Source organism: Schistocerca cancellata, chromosome 2, assembly GCF_023864275.1.
Source record: "Schistocerca cancellata isolate TAMUIC-IGC-003103 chromosome 2, iqSchCanc2.1, whole genome shotgun sequence".
Lineage (NCBI taxonomy): Eukaryota > Metazoa > Arthropoda > Insecta > Orthoptera > Acrididae > Schistocerca > Schistocerca cancellata.
Genome location: NC_064627.1, coordinates 834,707,190 through 834,731,174, shown reverse-complemented (window position 1 = coordinate 834,731,174; position 23,985 = coordinate 834,707,190). Strand labels below are relative to the sequence as shown.

Here is a 23,985-nt window from a genome sequence, read left to right as displayed (position 1 = left end):
AATGACTTTATATTGTCGACCTTATGCTGCTGACCAGACACTTTCTTCACAACTGACTATATGGGTTTAATTTTGTCTTGTGAATTAGCTATACTATTTGTGTACCACATACTTTTTGCTTTCCTAATATTATTTTTAAGCAATTTCCAATACTGTTTGTAATGGACTGTTGTAGCTTGATTGTGACTACTTCTAACATTTTGATTTAATTCCCACTTTGTTCTACATGATGTCCTTATTCCACTAGTCACCCACCCATGCTGCCTTTCACATCTAGTACCCTATTTAGAACCTTGTAATGGAAAGCATTACATTTGTCATTTGTGTTATCGGCTATGAACATTCTGCCACTCTTGTTCCTTAATGAAGTTTAAAAAAAATCTCTGTTTCCACTGGATTAGCTTTTCTACGTAGTTTGTAATTATATATATCATTTTTTGAGTACAAAAACCTTTTAGTGTTGAAATTTGTGCATCATGGTCTGAAAGGCCATTCACCTTTTTCCTAACAGAATGACCATCTATTAATGAAGAATGAATAAAAATACTGTCTATGGCTGTGCTACTGTTACTTTGCACCCTGGTTGGGAAAAACACTGTCTGCATTAGATCATATGAGTTTAGGAGATCTTCCAACATCCTTTTTCTTGCACAATCACATAGAAAATTAATATTGAAGTCACCACATACATGGTGTTCCAGAAGTGATGGTCAGTATTCAGGGATATGACAGGAATAATCATTAAAAACAAAAAAGTCAAGCACACATAGGTCTAAAACGCATATCGTAAGAGCTATGGGAAGTTCCTAATCTGCGATATTGTGAAGCAATTCTCTTCTACTGCAAGCTCTTTACTTTCCATATATTGGAAAGTTGTAGTATGGACGAAAACAAGAATAAAATGATCAGTTAATGTGCTCTAAAATGCATACCTTAACAGCTATTAGCACTTGCTCATAACTTTTAAGGTATGCATTTTAGAGCACATGTTTACTGAACATTTGTTTCTTGTTCTGGTCCATTCTACCACTTCCTAAAATATAGAAAGCAAAGAGCTTGCAGTAGAAGAGATTTGTTTCACAACATTGAAGATCAAGAATATCTCATAGCTCTTAAGGTATACGTTTTAGAGCCCATGTTTACTTGACTTTTTTGTTTCGAATAATCATTCCTGTCATATCCCTGAATATTGACCATCACTTTTGAAACACCCTGTCTAATTAATTTTTGGTACTTCCTATCAAGTGAACCAAGAACCTTCTCTAGCTTGAGCAGAAATGCTCTGAAGTCAGATTGTGGAGGACCTATAAACAATAACAATTAGAAGTTTTTTTTTTACTAAATTCAACTGTCCCTGTAAATTATTCAAATAACTGTTCAGTGCAGTACCGCGACACATCTAGGGACTCAAATGGAATACTGTTTTTTGCGTTCATGGCCACTCCCCACTCTGCAAAGAATTCCTGGAAAAACAGCCAGCTAATCTGTATCCTGGTAAAGGAAGCCTCTGAATTGTAAAATTATTTAAGTGGTGCTCCGATATACCAATAATGTCAGAGTCAACATCTATAAGCAGTTCACTAACTTTATCTCTAACACCTCTTATATTCTGATGAAATATGATAATTCCTTCTCTACTTGGATACCTGACCACCTCTGAAGGTGATTCCTTTGTTAGAGGGACTTTCTCTAAGCAGAAATACCTATCAGCTGACCATCTTTTTATTTCGTATGGTATTAAAGCATTTATCTAAAAATAAACGTTGCCCGGACGTTTCTGCACAATGGATCGCCGCAGTTTCAAGCCGCACGCACGGCAGAGCAGGTGCAACTTCAGGAAACAGCCTGTAGAAGCGCCTTGTGATGTAGCTGAGTGGGCGGAGGAGGAACTCGGTCGCTTGCTCATGAGTTTATCGATTGACTTTAGTCCACGAGCTTGTAAATCGCCTCCGGGAAAGGACACTCTTCCCTTCCCAGAAAATAAACTGTCAATATTCAGTTCACCAAAAGCTAAACAAACGTTGCTGTGCGTGTATTTTTTTCATCTTGCTAGAAACATTGCTCTCACCCTAATTAGGATTACTTACAAATGTTTGTGCTAGTTTTATTATTAAATAAACTTGGAAACTCAACTAGAACAGCAGTGTTTATTCCCCTGCTAATCAGAAATGTATCATCAAAGAATGTAGATATATGCGGGCAAACACGAAAAATCACCTGATGTGAAGAATTAATGTGGACAGTTTTTCCTCGGAATAGCTTTGAGCAAACGCTCAGTTGAGAAGTCTGAATGTTGTTGTTGGTGTTGATGGGAGGGGAATGTAGTTTTAAGGATTGAAATTGAATAAAATAAGGTGGAATATTATTCTAAAGACGCAAAAATTAATATTTCAACCTTGAGAATGGAGTAACTAAAGCATATGGAAAGATACGTTTTTATTGTACAAATTTTACTTAAGTCGTCTGCATTGTTTATATACCTTGTTGTTTGACATTTATCAATAATTCGAAATGACGTCTAAGGACAGGGAAAAGACATTCCCAGAACGATTCAAACAGTTCTTTCGGATGAATAAAGGTGTTTCAGGTATTGTTTAAAATGAGAAACTAACTAATGAGACCGGCATTCGTGGAAACTCGTCATTTTATGACGCACGCACTGTTCTTTACAGGTAATTTGAAGAGCAGAACAGAGTTTACATTAACGCCGGAAATTGAGAAGGATCTGGGACCTGATGCACCTTTAAGCCATCGCATGAAGACTATAAGGGAATTGAGTGAAAAAGTTCGATACACTCGCCTTGAAGATGTGAGTATACAGTATTTGGAGATAGATTGGTATCTAATTGAGTGCATACTTGCGAAGCGTCCAAAAAGCCACTGTTGCGGTAACATATGACGGATTGATCTGCGGCGTGGTCAAAGTTTTATTATGGAGAACAGTTTCTTGGGCACCTAGGAAAATAGTTATTGATCTGGGGGTGGGGGCGTCCTAATACGTCTGTTACATATTAGGAACAATCTTTAAAACGTGCATGGAGAGATATAAATAATAAAAATTGCGAATTTATCAGCTCGTCCTCCTAATGATTCATAAAGGTGTTAACTGCAGCTGACAGCACACATTTTTAAGTGTAATGGTAAATTAAGTGTTGAAATAGACCTTTTGATCCTGCATCCGTAAGGAGAGAACACGGATTTCAAAATATTTTTTTTTGCACGCATTCAATGATAAGTCACATCCGAGACGTTCATAACAGTTGCTAGGTCCCAGTACCCTTATGGAAGCATGTGGCAAAAAAAAGTATTCAGATCTCTCGATTGTGGTGAGCAATTTAAATTTGGCACTTATGCTCGAGCTCGAATCCTGTTTTCAGAATATGTAATGAAACTAATGATTTGTGCCTGCAATTTTTTTGAAGAAGTACTTTATTCAAAGTCTAAGTGCTGGACGAAAGTTTTACCTTGTGTCTTGTAAGTCCTGTATTTTTAATATAGTTAACTATATCTGCTATAGGCCTACTTACTTATAAGCTGTCAGTTTTACAAATCCACCTGGGACCACCCATCCTCCTGTTCCTACCTGATCTCCCACTTCCACCTGACCAATACTGTCCTTCCCCTTGATATCCCCTGCCACAGCTTCTTTCATTCTGACCCCATGCACCGCCCTTGCTGCATTATCAAATCAAATTTTGCACTTCACACATTTCAAGATTCATTAACAAACCAATCAATGACTTAACATATATGTGATTGGAGGCTTTCCCAGTGTGTATTGTTTCCAGGGCTCTCAGGTGTCCAGCCGGATGCGATTGTTGTAATCCCACGATATTTCAGTGAATAACCTTTCTGCTATCATCAGAACCAACTGGTGATGGCAGAAAGGTTATTCACTGAAATATCGTGGGGACTTCAACGAACGCATCTGACTGGACACCCAAGAGCCCAGAAAACAACTTAACATATGTTGCATATCTTCATTAATGTCTTCTACCATAATTTTATGTGATAATTTCTTATAAAGGAAATACTAGCTGCACAAATGTGTGCTATAAATAAATACGGTGTTCTCCTGCAGTCGTATCTTGTATCCACCATTCATTAGGTAATTGTCTTAATCTTTTATATCCCATGAAGAGTGCAACAAAGAACTCCACTGATTAATCTACAATCCATTCACCTAGCCAAATCTCCTTTGCTCCTCCTTTCTGTGTCCTCAGGTTGCTTGCTATTTTGTGAGTACTTGTGTTGCGAGCATAAAAGCCATTGCTGTATTTCTTCCACCACATATTTGGATGGTACCTCAACCTTTTCAAAATTGTTTCATAGAATGCACGGGGAAGGTTGCCCAATATTCAGTGTAGCCACCAGTCATTGTGCGGGGAGGGGAGTCATCAGATACACTTAATGGTGGTAACTGCAGACCAAGCAGCGATCACACTGTTGATGCCCAAGCTGTCACCTTTCTGCACATCAGAGGAGTAGTTGTCTACCTGTTAAGAGGTCACAGGACTCTGGGCACTGGCCATCATGCCAGGAGCCCTTGGACTGTGTAAAAATTGGGACTTTGTACGGGCACTGATGACTGCGCAGTTGAGCGCCCCACAAATCAATCATCACCATCATCATCGTGCCAGGTGCCCTCAGCTCTGGCTGTGGGGTGCATGTGGGAGTTCGGAGTAGATGGCATCATGGCAGATGCTTTGCATCCTGAAATGGCCAAAGTTAATCAGCTGGTGGCCACAACTACTACTAAACCAGTGTTCTTTGTGGAGAATATTTGAAGCATATTTGGCAAATTGTTTTTATTAGTAAATTGTAAATTGGTTAATACTGCCCAATTCTGGGCATTATTCTCTTGTAAACAACTTGCTGATGTGTTTGTCACAATAAGAACATCAGTGTGCCACAGGGATTACTTTTACACCAGGACCTGATGCTGCAGGTGGATGAACTACATTAACACTTGAACAGATGAAGCATCCACAAAATACATTACGTACATCGAGGCTTAAAAGACGACGTGGGCACCAGTGCATTCATCCTCACTTTTTAGGGGACTTTGCTTCCAGAAAAGTTCAAAATCATTGTTTACTGCTGCAATGTGAAGCCTTGTTTCCCATCCCCAATGTGGTGCTTTAAATACCAGCGCTTCTGGCCACTTCATAAAAATTGACAATATATGCTACCATCTGTCTGTGTTAATTTTGTGGAATAACCACTCTCCCCAATCCCCAAAGAAGTGCTACTCTAATCGAGGAACAGAAAATTCGAAACATAAGATCGCCTCTCATATTTTGAAACTCAAAAATATACAATCATTTGCATCCAGTATCAGTGATACTGACTTCTGCCACTACTGTGGCTAAGTAATCAGCAGTATTTGGCACATTTACCCTCTCGAGATCAACGTATGGTAGTCACACAAACTCCCATCTCATGGTGATACCATCTTAGAGAGCCACTCCCTGCACCCAGCCATAGAAGCAGCATCTATTTGTGACAAGGCTCTCTTTCGAAAAATCTCCCCGTAAATCTGAAAGTCAGCAGTGTGACATCAGGTCATGTATGAAGGAGCCACAGGGCTGGATGCCCATCTTCCATTCCTACACGCAATGCAGATATGGTCTCACAATATTCATGGCCATCAAAAGTTGCGAAAGGAAAAAAGAAGAAATCTTCGGAGAACGTTACTCCAGTGACTCCAGAATTGCCAGATCCTCCTACACCAAATTAATCTCCATTGTTTTTCCACTCACACCATTACAGTTGTCATGGGGTGTGACCTCTCCTGGTCCAATCACACCTAGCAAGGATCCCTCAGCATATTGATCCTGTGGAATTGCAATGGATATTAATCTCATGTGCTAGAACTGCAGTAACTAGTATGTTCTTTGTGTTGGTTGCCAATAAACACACTTTAATTATCACCCTTCTTCAACTTTTTGAGGTTACTATGATTACTGTTAGAACAATACTGTCCCAGAGAGAGCATCTGGATGGCTCAGTACATTGGTTTGCATAGGTATCAGTACCACATTGGAAGCAATAACAGTATGACTGCAAATGACCCCCAGCAAACATCATTTGTAATGTTCGAAGATATTTTGGGATTGCAGCTGGTCATCATAAAATTCACTCCACAATTTCTACTGGACATCTGTCAGTCATCTTCAGGTCAGTTATTGAAGACAACAAAGAAATTCTTCGCTCTGCCCTGTATAGCGTGCTGAGAGTATTGCCGCGCATGCGTCAGAGTCGCAGCGACTGATGGACCACACCATCTAGCGGCAGTGACCTCCCTAGCAGAACTGCAAAGATCAGCTGTCCTCAGCGTTGCTGCCTACTGCAGCCATTGGAGTATGCTGGTGTCTTTGTCTGAAGCAAATCTTGGAGGTGACAGCATTCCGTGCATTATCCAGCTGGTAGCTGTTGTCGTGGTTAGTTACATTTTCCACAATGCGTATTTCAACAGATTCTTTTATAATAGAGTCCCAAAAAGATGTTTCCAAGGCCAAATTTAATGTTTCGTCATGCTCCATTGAATGTCTATTGGAGGTACAATGCTCTGCAATTGCAGATTGGATAAAGTTAACTCAATTGTTTTGTTACCTCATAGTTTGTATTTGGAGATGATGTGTGGCCCACTTAGCGATACTGTGTACAGAAAGAGTTATCCTTGCCCTACAGCACGTGTGAATGGAAGACATATCATCATCATCATCATCATCATCATCATCATCATCACCATCTTGGACAGTTTCCAGCCTCTCCATCGTCTTCTGTCTTGCCACCATCTTTCCGTCTTCACCTTGGTCCAGTCTTCTCCTTTCGTTTGGACTCATTCCTCCACTCCTTTCAGCCATCTGTCTCTCGGTCTTCCTCTTGGTCTATTTCCTTCCAGCTTCATCTCGTGTATCCTCCTGGGTATCCTCTTCTCCTCCATTTGCTTAACATGCCCATACCATGTCAGCCTTGATTTCTCTATCTCATCCTGTAATGGTTATTCCTTCATTAACTCTCTGATCCTCTCATTTCTTAACCTGTCTATCTTTGTCAGTCTAATACTGTTCCTCAAGAATTTCATCTCACTAGCTTGTACTTTGCTTTTCTCTTTTCCTTTCATAACACAGGTTTCGGATGCATATGTCAGGATCGGGACATAGTATGACTGGTATATAACCTTTTTACTGATTTGGGGTACAACCTTGCTCCATATCGGGCTTCTGACACTCTTCCGAAATGCTTCTGCTTTTCTCCCCCACTCGTTTATTTCCCTGTCATTTTTTCATCTTCCTGTATCAGGCTTCCTAGGTACCTGAAACTCTCCACTCTCCTCAATCGTTCCGTACCAATTGTTAATCCAGTTGTTCCTCTCCCCTGAATTATTTCTTGTTACTCCCAGAGACCATCAAGCAGTTACGACCACATGGCAGTGTACCGCCAAGACTATATGGTCTTCTTAAGGTGCACAAAGATGATCTTCCTTTACGGCTTATAGTGAGTAATATTGACGCTCTCGTATACGATTTAACCAAATGTCTTACTTTCTTGCTGAGACCTTCGGTTGGCAAATGTCCACATCGTATACGGATCTCGGCAGATTTTAGCAACAGACTGGGGGTTCTCAACCTAAGTAGTTCAGATCTTTTAGTGAGTTTTGACACAGTCTCTCTTTTTACAAAGGTACGTCTTTCTGATTCCATAGTTCTAATTGGTAAATGGTTTCTGGTGGTTATACTACTTTGTTTCTGCATGCTCGTCACTCAATCTATTTTATGTTCAACCAAGAATATTTTGAGTAGACTGATGGTGTTGCCATGGGCAGCCCCTTGTTCCCCTTGGTGACTAACTTTTTTATGGAGGATTTTGAGGAAAGTGCTCTTTGTGGATGATACTTTCATAGTGCGGCACCATGGAGAAGATAAGTTAATGGAGTTTTTACATCATTTTTAACTCCATTCATGAGAATATTCGATTTACAATGGAATTAGAGAAAGATGGTCATCTCTCATTCCTGGATCTTTTACTTAGATGGAAAAGTGACAACTCTCTGAGACATTTTATTTATCATAAGCCCACTCACAGTGAACTGTACTTTCACTTGTCAAGTTGCCATCACCCATGCCAAACCATGTGTGTGCTTAAAACCCTTGTACGCAGAGCCCATGTGGTGTCAGATGCAGATAGTTTGCCTAAAGAGCTTGCACAGTTAAAGACAGTGTTCAGAGACAATGGATACTCTACTTGGCAAATTAATAGGGTATTCTCAGCTAAAACCAAGAACCAGGAAGGGGATAAAGAGGCAAATGTGCCAGCAAAGTCCTTAGCATTTCTTCCTTTCGATGGAAATATTTCTTTCGAAGTAACAAGAATCTTTAAGTTAGTAATTTTCAGATGAAAGTGATTTTCTGCCCACCCTCTAAGATTTTGAACCTGCTGGAATCGGTGAAGGATAATTTGTTATTGCAGAAGGTGGGAATTTACAAAAGACCTTGCGAATGTGATATGGCCTATATACGACAAACAACATGCGTAGTGGAAAGAACTTTGCACAGGACATAAACGTTGCACTAGCCTTTTGCAGCCCTGCAAGTCTGGAATTGTGCAACATTGTATCTCCAGTTGGCATTCAATGGAGTGTGACAAAACATCAATTTTGGCCATAGCAACATCTTCATTATAAAAGAATCCATAGAAATACACATCATGGCAAATGTAATGAACCGTGGCAGTGGCTACAGGCTGGATAATGTGTGGAATCCCATCATCTCTGATATTTGCTCCAGATGAAGATGCCAGAATACTCAGATGGCTGCAGCGAGAGGCAATGCTGAAAACAGCTGAGCTTCACAGTTCCACCAGTGAGGGTGCTGCTGCCAGACAATGGGGCCCACCTGTCACCATGACTGACAGATGTCCACTCGAAATATCATGGAGTGAAGTTTACGATGACCTGCTGCAATCTCAAAATCTCTTTGATCATTTAATTCACCTGGAAAATTTTAAATTTCACATCATTTGTAATTTTACTTGCCTCCTAGCAGGACAGTTAAATCAACATGACCACTTTAATTCAACAACCACTCTCTCCCCTCCACTATCTCCTAGTTGGATATTTTGATGTGCACCACCTCTTAGCTCTCTGCCACCCTCCCCCCCCCCCCCCCCCCCCTTCCCCAGCCATCTCCCAGAAAGACTTTGTCTGGTAGAGACTTCTGATTAACCAACTTCTTTGTCATCGTGATCTGTCTCCTCAATGATGGTCCTCTTACCAACTTTACATCTACAGCTACATAGATAGTCTGCAAGCCACCATATGGTGCATAGTGGAGGGTACCCTGTATCACTACTTGTCATCTTCTCACAAATAGAGTGAGGGGAAAATGATTGCTTATATGCATCTGCATGAGCCCTAATTTCTCGTATGTTATCTTCGTGTTCCTTAGGTACAATGAGTGTTTGTGGCGTTAGAACCGTGTGGCAGTCAGTTTCAAATGCTGGTTCTTTAAATTTTCTCAATAGCGTTTCTCGAAAAGAATGTTGCCTTCCCTCCAGGGATTCCCATTTGAGTTCCCAAAGCGTCTCTGTAACACTTACGTGTTGTTTCAATCTACTGATAATAAATCTAGGAACCTGTCTTTGAAAGCTTCAGTGGCTTCCTTTGATCTGATCTGATATGGATCCCAAACACTCAAGCAGTACTCAAGACTAGTTCACACCAGCAGCCCATGTGCAGTTTCCTTTACAGACAAACCAATCTTTCCTAAAATTCTCCCAGTAAACTGAAGTTAACCATTTGCCTTCCCTACTACAGTTCTCGCATGCTCATTTCAGTTCATATCGCTTTGCAACATTACACACAGATATGTAAATGAGTTGACTGTGTCAAGCAGGACGCTAGTAATGCAACATCTGAACATTACAGGGTTGTTCTTTGTACTAATCTACATTAATTTAACGTATTTCCACATTTAGAGCTAGCTGCTATCCTTAGCACCACCCATGACACCTTTTTGGCTGTCGACCATATGATCTCTTCCCAAAATCATGGATTTGCTGCAATAGTTACTGTACAAAGGTCTTTGAGACAGTGACCTCTTTCTGGTGATCTTGTCACTTTCAGTGAGCCTGCTACCATTTTGGGCTCTTCAAATTGGCATCTGACAGTTTTATAAATCCACTTGCACCTGTCAGAAGGCATTGATGAGGTTGAGAGAGACCTCCTGAGATAGGCAGTCATGCTGCTTGAACTGCTACTCTCTTTCAGTGGATTCACTCTGTCTCAAGTGACATCCTTCACAGATCATCCTCATCAGTTTTAAGCGTCTCTGTGCTAAAGTTCACTATCTGATTAAACACAGTAAGAAGGAATGCAGGGAGTGCTATGTCTCCTCCTTGAGAACATATGCCTCTTCATCTCAGCTCTGAGCCAAGCTCCGTAATCTGCTGGGCAAACAGAGATTGGTAAATGTCCTGTGTCTCCTCCCCATCGTGGGGTATCTGCTGACACATTTGTTCTTGTCAAACGCCATGTGACCACTTTGTGACAGCATTGGTGTCCTCTTCTTATCCAGCTACTTTTTGAGTGTGTAATAGACAAGTTGAAGACCTTCTGTATCCTTTACCTCTAATCTTGCTGAATTTTATAACAAACTGGAAAGGGCTTCAGACTCATGACTCATCACACATCACGTCCCCAGGCACTGATTCAGTTTATAATTAGATGATCCAGCATCTAAATGTTACAATAAGACTCCATCTATGCAGGGTTTTCAACCATTCTTGGCTAAAAGCCATTCGCAGTGGCTAGATAGGATTGGTGTCCCAATCCTTAAATCAGGCAAAAACCCAATGTCCTTTGACAGCAAATGACTGATTAGCCTCACTGTGCTCAGCAAACTGCTTGCAAGGATGGTACCAGGTTCTCAAATCATGGTACCTTTTGTCCCTATGTCATTCCTGTGTCTAGGAGGGGCAGTACACAACCAACCATCTGTTTAGGTTGCAAACAACAATCTGACAGCCTGTTTCTTAATGCTATCACATTACTGCAGTCTTTTCTGAACCACATAAGATACACAATACTGCTTCGTGCCATTACATTTTATGTACCCTCCATGAATGGGGCTTTAGAGGCTTGGTACCAACTTTTGTTAGTCAGTTTGTGTCCCACCAGTTGTTTCATGTTGTAGTAAACACTTCTCTCAGCTCACTAACCTTCCAAGAGAACAGCTTTCGGCAGGGCTCTGAGCTGCACAGTACACTCTTTGTCATTGCTATCAATGAGCCAACTGCCTCCATTGGCCCACTGGTCATTGCCACACTATACATTGATGATCTCTGCTCTCAGTCTGTAGCCTCGATTCAACACCAACTGCAAATTGCCATCCTAAGGACTGACACTTGAACCCTTTTGCCTTGGCTTCAGACTTCTCCCAGAAAAACAGAGTCGTGCCTGTCTGTTGTCTTATGATTGACCATCCTGACCCAGGACTCTACTTGGGTACCCAGCACTTGGACTTTGCTACAGAATCTTGAGTTTTTTGTACTCCTCCTTGATAAAAATCTGACATGAGTACTCCATATTCGCCACTAGAAAAGTGCATACAAAAGCTTAAAGCTCTGTTCTTCCTTGCCCCATCTCTTGGGGTGCAGATCATGTGATCTTAACCCAATTAGACAATGAAATCCAGACCATTAGTTGCTTACAGGCGTTGATAAATATCAACGGGGACAGTTGAAAATGTGTGCCCCAACCAGGACTCAAACCCAGGATCTCCTGCTTACATGGCAGATGCTCTATCCGACTGAGCCACTGAGGATTGCTCAGTCAGATAGTCTGCCATATAAGCAGGAGATTCCGGGTTCGAGTCCCGGTTGGGGCACACATTTTCAACTGTCCCCGTTGATATTTATCAACCCCCTTAAGCAGCTAATGGTCTGGATTTCATTCTTCGAGAGCTGCAAGATCACTAATGGTATCTGTTCTTCCGGACATGTCCGAAAGAACAGACACCATCTTCATATACATACAATTAAACAATGATTCCCAGATTCATGGCTTAGTGGCGACTTCAACTTTCAAGTTGTTGGATTCAGTCCAACATCATGGAGTAAAACTGGCCACCGATGTCTTCCTGTCTAGTCCTGTAGCATTCTCAGTTCTTCATGAGTATCAAGGTGCTACTGTCGTTTTCAGTGGTAGTTCTAAAGTCATGGATAGGACAAGATGTGCATTTACCTATCCCTCCGGTAAGGAACCTCATCTGTTACTGAGAAGATGTTTTTGATGGTGGAGCTGACAGCCATTCACAGTGCCTTATGTTTTATTAAACTGACATACCACAACCACGTTTCAGCAGTCATATTGATCGAAGTTACTCTTGTCACCCTGTGATATCAGCTATTCGTGACTTTCCATTTGATCTAAGTCGTACTTCCTACCTAATTGTCTTTCTGTGGGGATAATTTGGCTACAGAAGTGATTACTTACCCAACATTTGATTTGCAGGTGCAAATATCCTTTTCACTCAGAGAATGATCATCATGTGGCAGACTATTGCCCCTCTAATAACTTCCACACTATCTAGGAGACTATGGCTTCATGGTGCTCCTCTTCCTGTTCCTCTCAGAAGGAATCCACTGTTCTGTCGCTGATGCATCCATCATACCAGATTAACACATAGATTTATTTTATGTAATGAGCAACTCCCACATTGTCATTGCAGAGCCTTTCAGGCAGTAACTCCCATCATGGTGGAATGCCCCCTCCATCCGGCTTTCCATGCTGATCTATGGCTTTCTGGATTCTTTGCCTCTGATACTGTCAAGCAACTCATGGGCAGTGAGATGCTTTTAAATACTTGTTTTGTAAATAAAACTGCCTTTTCCTACTGCCACTTAATTTATTTTTCCCAGCCGCATTTCACCTTTTTCTTGTTCTAAGGCATTATCAGTGGGATAATGAAGTTGCAATATTTATGTTGTTAAAAGCACAGTGTCTGAAGGAATAGTTATGTTGAATGACAAAAGAACAGTAGTACACCACAGAAAAGGAGGAGGAACATGGTGAACATTATTTAAAAGGTCGGAACCCAAAACTGTGCTTATATGTCAGTAATAAAGTGGTAGTGCAACCTCCAAACCAGATGAGAGGAAACACAGATTACAGCAAACCATCCCACTGACGATGCTTTAGAACAAGGAAAAGATGTAATGCATCAGGTGAAAAATAAAGTGGCAAGAGGAAGAGGCGATTTTATTTTTGAAACTACTTTCAGGGTAGGGGCAAACTGGTTGAGATTGGGGCATCACCACTGCATTTTGGGTCTGTAGAACCCTCAACCCTATCTTCTTTACTAACCATCGTGGTCATCTTTCTTTTACTCAGTTTTAACAAAACTGCTTGCGGATGCAGTTAGCCCATTTTTTCCCTCGCACACTGTTTTGTGTTTTAGGGGTAGCACTCTTATGAATAGTGGGTGTTCGTCGTCTCTTTAACTCTTTGACTATAACTGATCAAGAATGGACACCTGTGGGTGGGATGCCGCCCCCCCCTTGCCCCCTCCCTTCCCCCGCCTGTCATTCATTGGTGGGCAATAGACTCCAGGTGTCATTTTGTATGGTGTTGTCAACTCAAGGCCTGGATGTTTGCCATTCAGTTGACAGCCAGCTGTGAGCAGGGTAAATAATACCTAACATAGACGTGGGCTTCAGGAGCATCTGAAGATGGAGCTGGCGGTCTAGAAACTGATTTGTATTGCAGGAGTTATAAAACCATTCTCTCAGCCAGAGGCTGTTTTATTTATAATTGTTGATAAAGCCTATATCTTTCTTCATATACTTGTGCAGAGTCCTCACCACCAACTGTTCACATCTGTGTTGGTGACTTCTTGGATTCAAAGGGCAACACAAGTACTTATAAGCAGTGTTGATGGAAAGACAAATCTTTGCTGTTCTGATTGACGCCTGCTCTTAATCATATGAATTCTAAAGCTTTTCTGATTGAATAATTACAGTGTTTGCCTTGCCACTTGCCTCTATACAGTCTTCAAGAAGTTGACCCTTTTTGCTGGTGCTGCCTGTAATGGGGAAACTTGGCACTTGTGGAAGACATTCATTTGTAGCAAACTGCTGAAATATATATCCACATGTCACGCATCTGCTTCTGTGTAAGCACAAAATACAGGTAATGGTGCCAGCACTGTGGGAAGGAGTCTGTGCTGCCTTGCTCTCACTGCTTCTCTCCCCTCAGCAGCCTGAATGCAGGAACAAAGCACACCTCTTGCTGTTCCCAATAGCCGTTGCTTAAATGGCCAACTTATTGTGGCCAAACTGTTGCCCCATCTGCTATTGTTCCTTTATTCAAAACATATTATTGTTCCACTGAAAAACATGTTCTGTAAGAAATCTCTATAATTGATATGCAAGAAATTGCTAATCAGTTTACTCACAATACACTAGAAATGATTGTTGAAAATATACACATCTCTGGAAATATGTTTTTATTGATGTCTTTGTGTTTAGTGTCAGAGAAGATAAGAGCTCCAAACATTAACAAAATAAGACTGTGTGACCACACGAATAAAATTGAAGTTGTGGACAAGCCAACTCCACCAAACCTCCATTGCCTCGTGCAGTGCTTCTAAAAGGCAAACACCATTCAAATGGCTTGGTTGAACACACTTATCTTGTTATGGTTTTTGACAGATTTCATTAGTTTCACTGGCTGTTACAAGGACTATATGTACGTATAGCCTTTGTGTATACATCGTAATAAGGGCTGTGACCGACGGAAGCACATGTAGTCCACTCTGCTTTTATGTAGGATTGACAAACAGTATTAAAATGGAAAGCTCTATGTGAGTAGTGCACATTGTATTCATCATCTTGTTCTGGCAAAACATTTGAATCTAAGCCTTGCCAAGATTGTTGCATTTGGCCATAGAATTATCACTGAAACATTTCTACTTCATATGGGAAAGTGAACTTGCAGAGAGGAAACATTTGATATAGAAGTAATGACAATTCTTAAAACAAAGATGTTACTGCTTCTTGGTAGGTCATTTATGGATTAATGTGTGGAGTCAATAATGGGAAAGTAAGAGATGTAGAATTATCATTGTTTTGTTGTTATTTCATACTAAAATGGGTTCCTATTGAGAAACAGCACAGAGCTATTTTCAGGATTAAAATAACCATATTTAAAGATAATGTTTCACTACATTGAATTTTATTTTTGTCTACTGTCTCTTTTACCCTGTAATTATCAGGGAATTTCCATTCTGGTGCATAGGCTGGTGCAGAGGCTGGTGAACCAAGACTTCCCATCATGTGAGGCTACTTAGGTGTGCCAGCCATATGAAACACTGTCCACACCATACACACCTGCATACAGTACCATTGCTCGGCTTCCACTGCTGTGGCTTTTTCATAACAGACAATGGGCAATGAGGCCCTATGGCATTCGCGCACAGGTTTGCCTTTTCAAGATGGGTGTGGCCGTTATGTTGAGGTTGGAGCAGATTTCCACCTTGGCTGCTCCAGAGATCTGGACTTGTTTTAGACTTGACTAATTTTAGGAAAGATAGTATGCTAGATTTTACATTTCAATCTCTGTTTTTCAACATTTTATATATGGATCATGGTTTCACAGTAGTTTACACTGATGGCGTTAAACAAGGAAATTCTCTTGGCTGATCTGTCGTGTTCCCTGATCATGTCACCAGGGTTCGCCTTCCTGCTGAGTATACAATTTTCGCAGTGGAGTTCCACACGATCCCGAAGGCACTGGAGCAGATCCGTCGCATTTGGGGTAAATGGTTTCTCATCTGCTCTGATTCCTTTATTGCCTTACAGTCATTACAGAACCTGTACCCAGCTGAGGAGTTGTCTGGCTGATATATGACCAACTATGCTTGCTCGAATGGTGGGGTAAGCAGGTGTCATTCTGCTGGGTGCCAGGTCATTTAGGGATACAGGGAAATGAACAGGCTGATTGGGCTGCTGAGGAGGCCTGCAGAGGACAGGATGTGGCAGAGTTTCCTATTCCCTTGCAGGCTGTCATTTGTGCACTACACAGGAAGTACCAGCAGTTGTGGAATGGCTGGCAGTGCTCTGAGGGCCTGGGGTTAAGGGATGCATGTGTGTTTGTGTGGTAGAGGCTTGCAATTTAGTGATTCCCCCCCAGGGGGCTCGCCGTCCTTAGGCAGGTTCTTGCTTCGCTACCTTGGGCCCCCTGGCCTTGCAGCATCTTTTCCCTTCTATGCTGCATGCCTGTCCTTTTGCTGTTCTTTTTCCCCTCCCTTGCGGAGCATGCCCTCAGGGGCACTCTATTTGCTGGGTACAGACTTGGTGACCCTAGGGTTCCTGAGCTGGTGACTGGTAAGCGCTGCCAGTTCTGTCACCATAAGCCCTGGGTGTGCTTCAGCGACCACTGTGCGGCACGGCAGTGGAATGTTGTGTGTCTCAGGGAACAGGGATCTTGGCTTGACCACCTGTATCGCAAGGATGGAATAAACCTCCATAACAAACCCCTCAATCTCAAGGTATGCTGCGTGCCGCTGGGATGCATGGCTTTTGAGGTGGAACAGTCTTTAGTGGGCAACCTCTGGGGAACCTGCCGAACCTCAGTTGTATAAGGCTTATACAGGCCTGTGGGGCTCTGTATGAGTGGACCCTTATTTCCCTAGCTTCTTATGGGACCGAAATGGATCCTCCAAAATCTTCTTTTCCTCCTCCCAGTGGAAAGTGTGGGCTACTGGAAGGTACTAACACCCCAACTAATAAGAGGGCTCAGGTAATAAGCCCTCCATACGCAAGAGTAAGGCAGCACACAGCAGTAAAGAGTAGGAGAACACAGGCTAGTAATCAGAATGTGTTTTTAGTAATAAGAAGGAAAGAAGGAAGTTTCAAGAAAGTCTCACCTTTTTGCATCCAGAGCAGCTTTGAAGGAATTGCTGGGACTTCAAAAATTGTAAAGTGGTTGTTTAATGGAATGCTGTTGGTTGAAATATCCGGTTCCCAACAAGCTGTTAACCTACAGAGTGCTAAGTGCCTGGGTGAATATGACATTGATACAGAGCTCCACAGCACTTTGAACTTCAGCAAAGGTGTTGTATCTTGTAGGGACATCATTGATCTACCAATCGAAGAATTGAAGAGTGAGTGGGCTCCAGAGGGAATTGTGTATGTTGAGAACATTATGAAAAGGGTGGATGGAAACATGGTGAAATATGACTTCTTCATTCTTACCTTCAACACCCCAAACTCCCAGAGAATGTCAGGGCAGGCTTTCTTTGCCTAAATGTACAGCTGTATGTCCCAGACCCAATACACTGTTTTAAATGCCAGTATTTTGAGCATTCAACCCTTGGATGTAGGGGCACCAACTTTCCATTCAGACTCCACGTAGACCTATTCCCATTTGGACCTATCCTTCTGCATTGCCCAGCTTGCCCATCGTCTCGAGTGGTCCCTTTGCTCTGACATACACTCGAGTGACCATTTCCCATGTGCTACCCATTCATTGACTCCTATCCCACCTATGTGCACACCCAAATGGCAGCTTACTAAGGCCGACTGGAGGATTTTCTGCTCCATGGCGACCTTCATCAAACAACATTTCCCCAGTTTTGATGTCCAGGTAGAATATCTTACAAATGTTATCCTTACCACTGCAGAATGTTCCACTCCTCACACTTACTCTTTACCACGCTGTGTCCTGGTCCTTTGGTGGATTGAGGTGTGCCGCAAGTTAGCTCGTGCAGAGATGTGCTCTCTGCATTTTTCACCATCATACTATAACGGCAAACTGCATTCATTATAAACAGTAGCGTGTGCAGTGTCATTGTTTTCTTCATGATAGCAAAAAGTTTTATTCAATAGTTCTTTTAACAGCTCCACTCTCTCTTCCATCATGTGGGCAACCTCCAACTGCTTTCTAGGAACAAGATCTGTTCCCCAATTTCCAGCCTGACAGTAGCAGACAATGTCATCGTGGACTCTATTGCTATCTTCAACACCTTGGGCCACCATTTTGTGGAGATTTTGAGCTCCTCCCACTATCACCGTGCCTTCCTCCATCGAAAATTAGCAGAGGAAGCTTGGGCTCTCTTCTCAGAATCATGAGTGCTACAATGGCGCCTTTACTGCGAGGAAGCTAGATCATGCTCTCACTTCATCCCAATCCTCCGCCCCAGGGCCAGATGATGTTCATATTCAGACGTTGCAGCAACCTTCCATTGCGGGCAACACTTCCTGCTTCATACGTACAACCGCATTTGGACAGAGGGCATGTTTCCCAGATGCTGGAGTGAAGCCACTGTCATACCCATACCTACACCGGGTAAGGGCAAACACTTACTTCTAGCTACCGCCCCATTTCTCTCACCAGCTGTTTTTCCAAGGTGATGGAAAGTATGATTCATGCCTGACTGGCATGATGGCTTGAGTATTGCAATTTACAACCATTGCACAGTGTGAATTTTGAGAGTGCTGTTCTGCAGTTAACCATCTCATCATTTTGTTCACCCATGTCAGGAATGGTTTTCTGTGGAAATACCAGACTGTGGCCATGTGTTTTGATTTGGACAGAGCCTGCAACACGTGCTGGAGGACTGGTATCCTCTGTGCTCTCTATGTGTAGGGCTTCCATGGGTGCCTGCCCCATTTCTTTCAGGAATTTTTAAAAGACCAAGTTTTCAAGGTATGTGTGGGTTCTGCCTTGTCGGACACATTTATTCAGGAAAACATTGTGCCTCAGGGTTCTGTCCTGAGTGTTGTCCTCCTTGCTATCACCATTAACCCTATAATGGTGTGTCTCCCACCAGGCATCCCCGGCTACCTTCATGGAGCAAGGACAACGGCTTTCATTTTTCCACTGGCAAAACCATCTGTTTGAATTTCTGGTGGTGCAATTGGCTTCTTCTACTGTCTTTACATCTTGGGCCTGTTGCTCTTCCGTGGGTTGAAACCATATAATTCCTGTGACTCTTGCTCGATAGGAAACTTTCTTGGTCCTACCACATGTCTTACCTTGCAGCCTGCTGTATGCGGTCCCTCAGTGTCGTACGTGTCCTCAGTGGCCCTTCCTGGGGAGCAGATCAAACCACCCTTCTCCATTTGTACCGACCCCTTGTCTGTTTGAAGTTAGACTATGGGTGTTTCATTTATGCATCTGCACATCCGTCCCTCTTAAGCCATCTCAATACTATCCACCATCGTGGCACCTGTTTGACCACTGGCGCCTTTAACACTGGCCTGGTTGAGTGTCTGTATGCAGAAGCTGCAAACTGCCGCTGTCCTACCGCCGTGAATTTCTCCTTAGCAGATATGCATGTCGGCTTTCTGCCATGCTTGGCCTCCCATCCTATGTGTCCTTCTTCAATGACTCCTTTGATCGCCAGTATGAGGCGCGTCCCTCTTCTGTTAGTTCCTCGAGTTTGCTTTCAGCTCTTGCTCCGGCATTTAACTTCACGCTAACTACAACTTTCCTGGTGGGTGTAAACCCTTCACCAACTTGGTTCTGTGTGTCCACCTTGGCCCTTGGCCTTCATTCACTTCCTAAGGACACTACTCCAGCCTCGCTCTATTACCTTCAGTTTCATGACCTTTTCATGGAACTTCGCGATAGTACCTTTGCGTACACTGATGGCTCTTGGACAGATTGTTATGTTAGGTGTGTCTTCATCATTGCCGCCGACGCTTTTGGGTATCGGCTTCCAGAACAGTGCCCAGTATTTACAGCAGAGCTCTTTGCCATGTATCAGACCATGCAGTATATCCGCAACATAGGCTTTTCAATTGCGTCATCTACTCCTACTTTCTCGGTGCCTTTCAAAGCTTCTGTGTGCCGTAGACAGTCCATCCCTTAGTGCAACTCCTCTCTTTGTCTTCATGTTCTACAGTTCTGATGTGGGCGTGTATTATCCTAGTTGTTTTTGCAGCCTGAAACATTAAAACTGTCACCTGCTCACTCTTGGTGGAGCCACTGTGATGTTTATGTGGGTTCCTGGTCATGTTGGTATGACAGGAAATGAGGTTGCTGACGCTGCTGCCAAGGCTGCAGTCCTCATACCTCAGCCCGCTAGTTCTTATATTCCCTCATATCTCTGTGTTGTCATCTGTCAACAGGTGGTGCCACTTTGGCATCACCACTGGTCCTCCCTTCATGGGAACAAGTTCTGGGTTATTAAGCCTTTCCCAGCAGTTTGGACAACATCCTTTTGGCCCTCTCACTGTGAGGAGATCATTTTAGTAGCTATGTTGTGTATCAGGCACTGTCTCTTTAGCGATCACCATTTGTTAAGTGGTGCTCCCCTACCACTTTGTACTCATTGCACTCAACCTTTGGCAGTCTGCCGTTTCCTGACGTAATGCCCTTTTTTTAAACACTTAAATTCTCATTTGCGTTTGCCATCTGAGTTATCGGCTGTTTTAGCAAAGGACACATGGGCTGTCGACCATGTTTTACTTACTAGCCATCATAGCAATATGACGAAGGCCATTTAATTTTTAGCTAATGACCTGCATTTCTCTACGGCATATTTTACAGACCTTTCTCCACTTCCCTGTTTTTAGCTGTCTTCTCTTCTGTCTGTTGGGATTAACATGTAGTCGTTATTAAATCCTCTCTTTGTCTTAGTGTTCTACAGTCCTGACGTGGGCACATGTTACCCTAGTTGTTTTTGCACCCTAAAACAAAAGCAAACAATTTAATGACTAGCACAAGGCAGATGTTGGTTGTAACTATTATATTGTCTTCTGGAGGTTCATTCTGTACCCAGGTGTTGTACAGGTGGGGGTGTTGGATGGAAGAAAGAACTGAACTGCCTGCTGTGGAGGCTTGGTAGATACAAGTTCTTCTGCAGATGCCTGACAGGCATCCTTTAGCACACAGGACAGTCCAAGTAGGACTAGTGGGAGTGTGTCCGGCAAATAGTTCATCTGAGGTGAAGGCTACACAGCTGTGCCATGTTACAGAAGACCTCTGCCTTCCATTGAAAACCTGGATCAGATGTTAACTGTTCTGAGAAGCCAAATTGCACTATCCAACTGACATGAAAAGGCATGGGCCACAACCTCCACTGTCTAACTTTGTAGTGGTGATACTTCTGACCATCTCATGGACCTGTATCATTTGGACAGTAGTAGAACTTCTGAGAAACAGATAGTGAGTTGCTGAGATCCACTTGTAGGTGAGCAAAGTGTGTATCTGTAGTAATGAAGTTTCTGAGCAGTGCCTGTACATGAGGAGTCACTTTTCTCTTCTGGTAGTAGTTGCATGTGTGTATCCGTGAGCAGCAGAATTTCTGCATATCAGACCATACAAAGATTTATGTTACCATTGCTGTCATAGTTTGGATGCCTCTATGACTCAATCATTGTAGGGAGTTGAGTATGCAACTTGGTGATTTCAAGACATTTGGCTTATGGCTTTGTCATTGTACACTACTACCACTGGCACTGATGTTTCTTGCAGCAAATCATTCAGTTCTGCATCATTGTTAGGTGCTGTTGCCAACTTCTTGAAAATTGTTGGCTGAGGTGTGGCCCTGACACTGGACTAGGTGTCAGCAACCTCAGTTTTGGTACGACTGATACGTTAAATGTCAGTTGTGAACTGGGCAATCAAATTTTGAATATTCAGTTGGACTGGTAGACAGTTGTTCGAAGGGTGCAAAAATGAGAGTGTCAACGACTGATGGTCAGTGTATATAGTGATGATGTGGTCTTTTGACCATGGCTTCAAAGGCAGCCAAGTGCTTTTTATAAAATGGCAGCTAAGTGCACTGTTGACTCACTGCTGCAAAACGGATAACATACGTACCAACATAGTTGTAATGGACCAAGCTGCAGGAATTTGAACGTAGGAAAGCAGAACATATGAAAGTAGCTCAGTGTACAGATTTTTGTCAGAATACATAAAAACAATAGTACTTGGCAAAATCAAAGTTATAAATAGATTAATAAATATAAAACTTCAAAAATATGGAAGAAAGGAAGAAACAGGAACATTTATTATGATGTACACTGACATTTACAGTGAAGCAGCAGGCTGCATTATAAAATTTGAGACTGATTTTCACGAAACTGTAAGCAGGTAGTGACATTTCCTGGACTATACTCATACAAAAACTCTACCATCTGGTAAGCAAGATGTACGAGACAGGCGAAATACCCTCAGACTTCAAGAAGAATATAATAATTCCAATCCCAAAGAAAGCATGTGTTGACAGATATGAAAATTACCGAACTATCAGTTTAATTAGTCATGGCTGCAAAATACTAACGCGAATTCTTTACAGATGAATGGAAAAACAAGTAGAAGTCGACCTCGGTGAGGATCAGTTTGGATTCCGTAGAAATAAAACCTACGTTTCTAGCATTTGTAGACCTAGAGAAAGCTTTTGACAATGTTGACTGGAATACTCTCTTTCAAATTCTGAAGGTGGCAGGGGTAAAATACAGGGAGCGAAAGGCTATTTACAATTTGTACAGAAACCAGATGGCAGTTATAAGAGTCGAGGGGCATGAAAGGGAAGCAGTGGTTGGGAAGCGAGTGAGACAGGGTTGTAGCCTATCCCCGATGTTATTCAATCTGTATATTCAGAAAGCAGTAAAAGAAACAAAGGAAAAATTCGGAGTTGGAATTAAAATACATGGAGAAGAAATAAAAACTTTGAGGTTCGCCTACTACATTGTAATTCTGTCAGAGACAGCAAAGGACTTAGAAGAGCAGTTGAACGGATTGGACAGTGTCTTGAAAGGAGGATATAAGATGAACATCAACAAAAGCAAAACAAGGATAATGGAATGTAGTCGAGTTAACTCGGGTGATGCTGAGGGAATTAGATTAGGAAATGAGACACTTAAAGTAGTAAAGGAGTTTTGCTGTTTGGGGAGCAAAATAACTAATGATGGTCGAAGTGGAAAGGATATAAAATGTAGACTGGCAATGGAAAGGAAAGCGTTTCTGAAGAAGAGAAATTTGTTAACATCGAGTATAGATTTAAGTGTCAGGAAGTCGTTTCTGAGAGTATTTGTATGGAGTGTAGCCATGTATGGAAGTGAAACATGGACGGTAAATAGTTTAGATAAGAAGAGAATAGAAGCTTTCGAAATGTGGTGCTATAGAAGAATGCTGAAGATTAGATTAGTTATGTGATCTACCAATGAGGAGGTATTGAATAGAATTGGGGAGAAGAAGAATTTGTGGCACAACTTGACTAGAAGAAGGGATCGGTTGGTAGGACATGTTCTGAGGCATCAAGCGAACACCAATTTATTATTGGAGGGCAGCGTAGAGGGTAAAAATCATAGAGGGAGACCAAGAGATGAATACACTAAGCAGATTCAGAAGGATGTCGGTTGCAGTGGGTACTGGGAGATGAAGAAGCTTGCACAGGATAGAGTAGCATGGAGAGCTGCATCAAACCAGTCTCAGGACTGAAGACAACAACAACAACAACAACAACAACAACTCACACAATAGAACATATCATTTTGATTTATTTTGACTGCGTTTCAACATGTTCAAAAGTAAAAATGAAATACTATATAACCACCCCAGTCAGAAAATTACATAAAATGAGAGGCTGCTAAGATTTGAGTTTGTATTAGGTTCTACAGATGTGCTATGCACAACAAATAATCACGTAGAAGTCAGATAAACTGAACAGACGCACATAGACAGATAAAAGTTGGTATCACATTATTGTAGGGATAATACAAGGGAGTGTGGGGGGCTATATGTACACAAAATATAGAAAGTTTGAGGCTGTAGACCTAGTAGTTCTGATGGCACACATGTACATAACAGTAAATGTTTTAAACTTCATTAGGAGTTCGAATGTACTAGGAAGTCAGTCTCTCTCTCTCTCTCTCTCTCTCTCTCTCTCTCTCTCTCTCTCTCTCTCTCTCTCTCTCTGTGTGTGTGTGTGTGTGTGTGTGTGTGTGTGTGTGTGTGTGTGGTGCAAC

General features: G+C 42.2%; 1 protein-coding gene across 2 annotated transcripts in view; it reads left to right on the top strand.

The window, feature by feature from the left end:
* The first annotated feature begins 2,272 nt into the window (after positions 1-2,272).
* The window catches only part of LOC126162738 (tuberin), a 342,768-nt gene continuing 321,055 nt past the window's right edge, over positions 2,273-23,985 (top strand). For both annotated transcript variants that reach the window (XM_049919411.1, XM_049919410.1), the window contains exons 1-2: positions 2,273-2,587; positions 2,673-2,809. In XM_049919411.1, the coding sequence (XP_049775368.1) occupies positions 2,512-2,587; positions 2,673-2,809 (213 nt within the window). In that variant the 5' untranslated portion in view covers positions 2,273-2,511. The remainder of the gene's footprint in view (positions 2,588-2,672; positions 2,810-23,985) is intronic.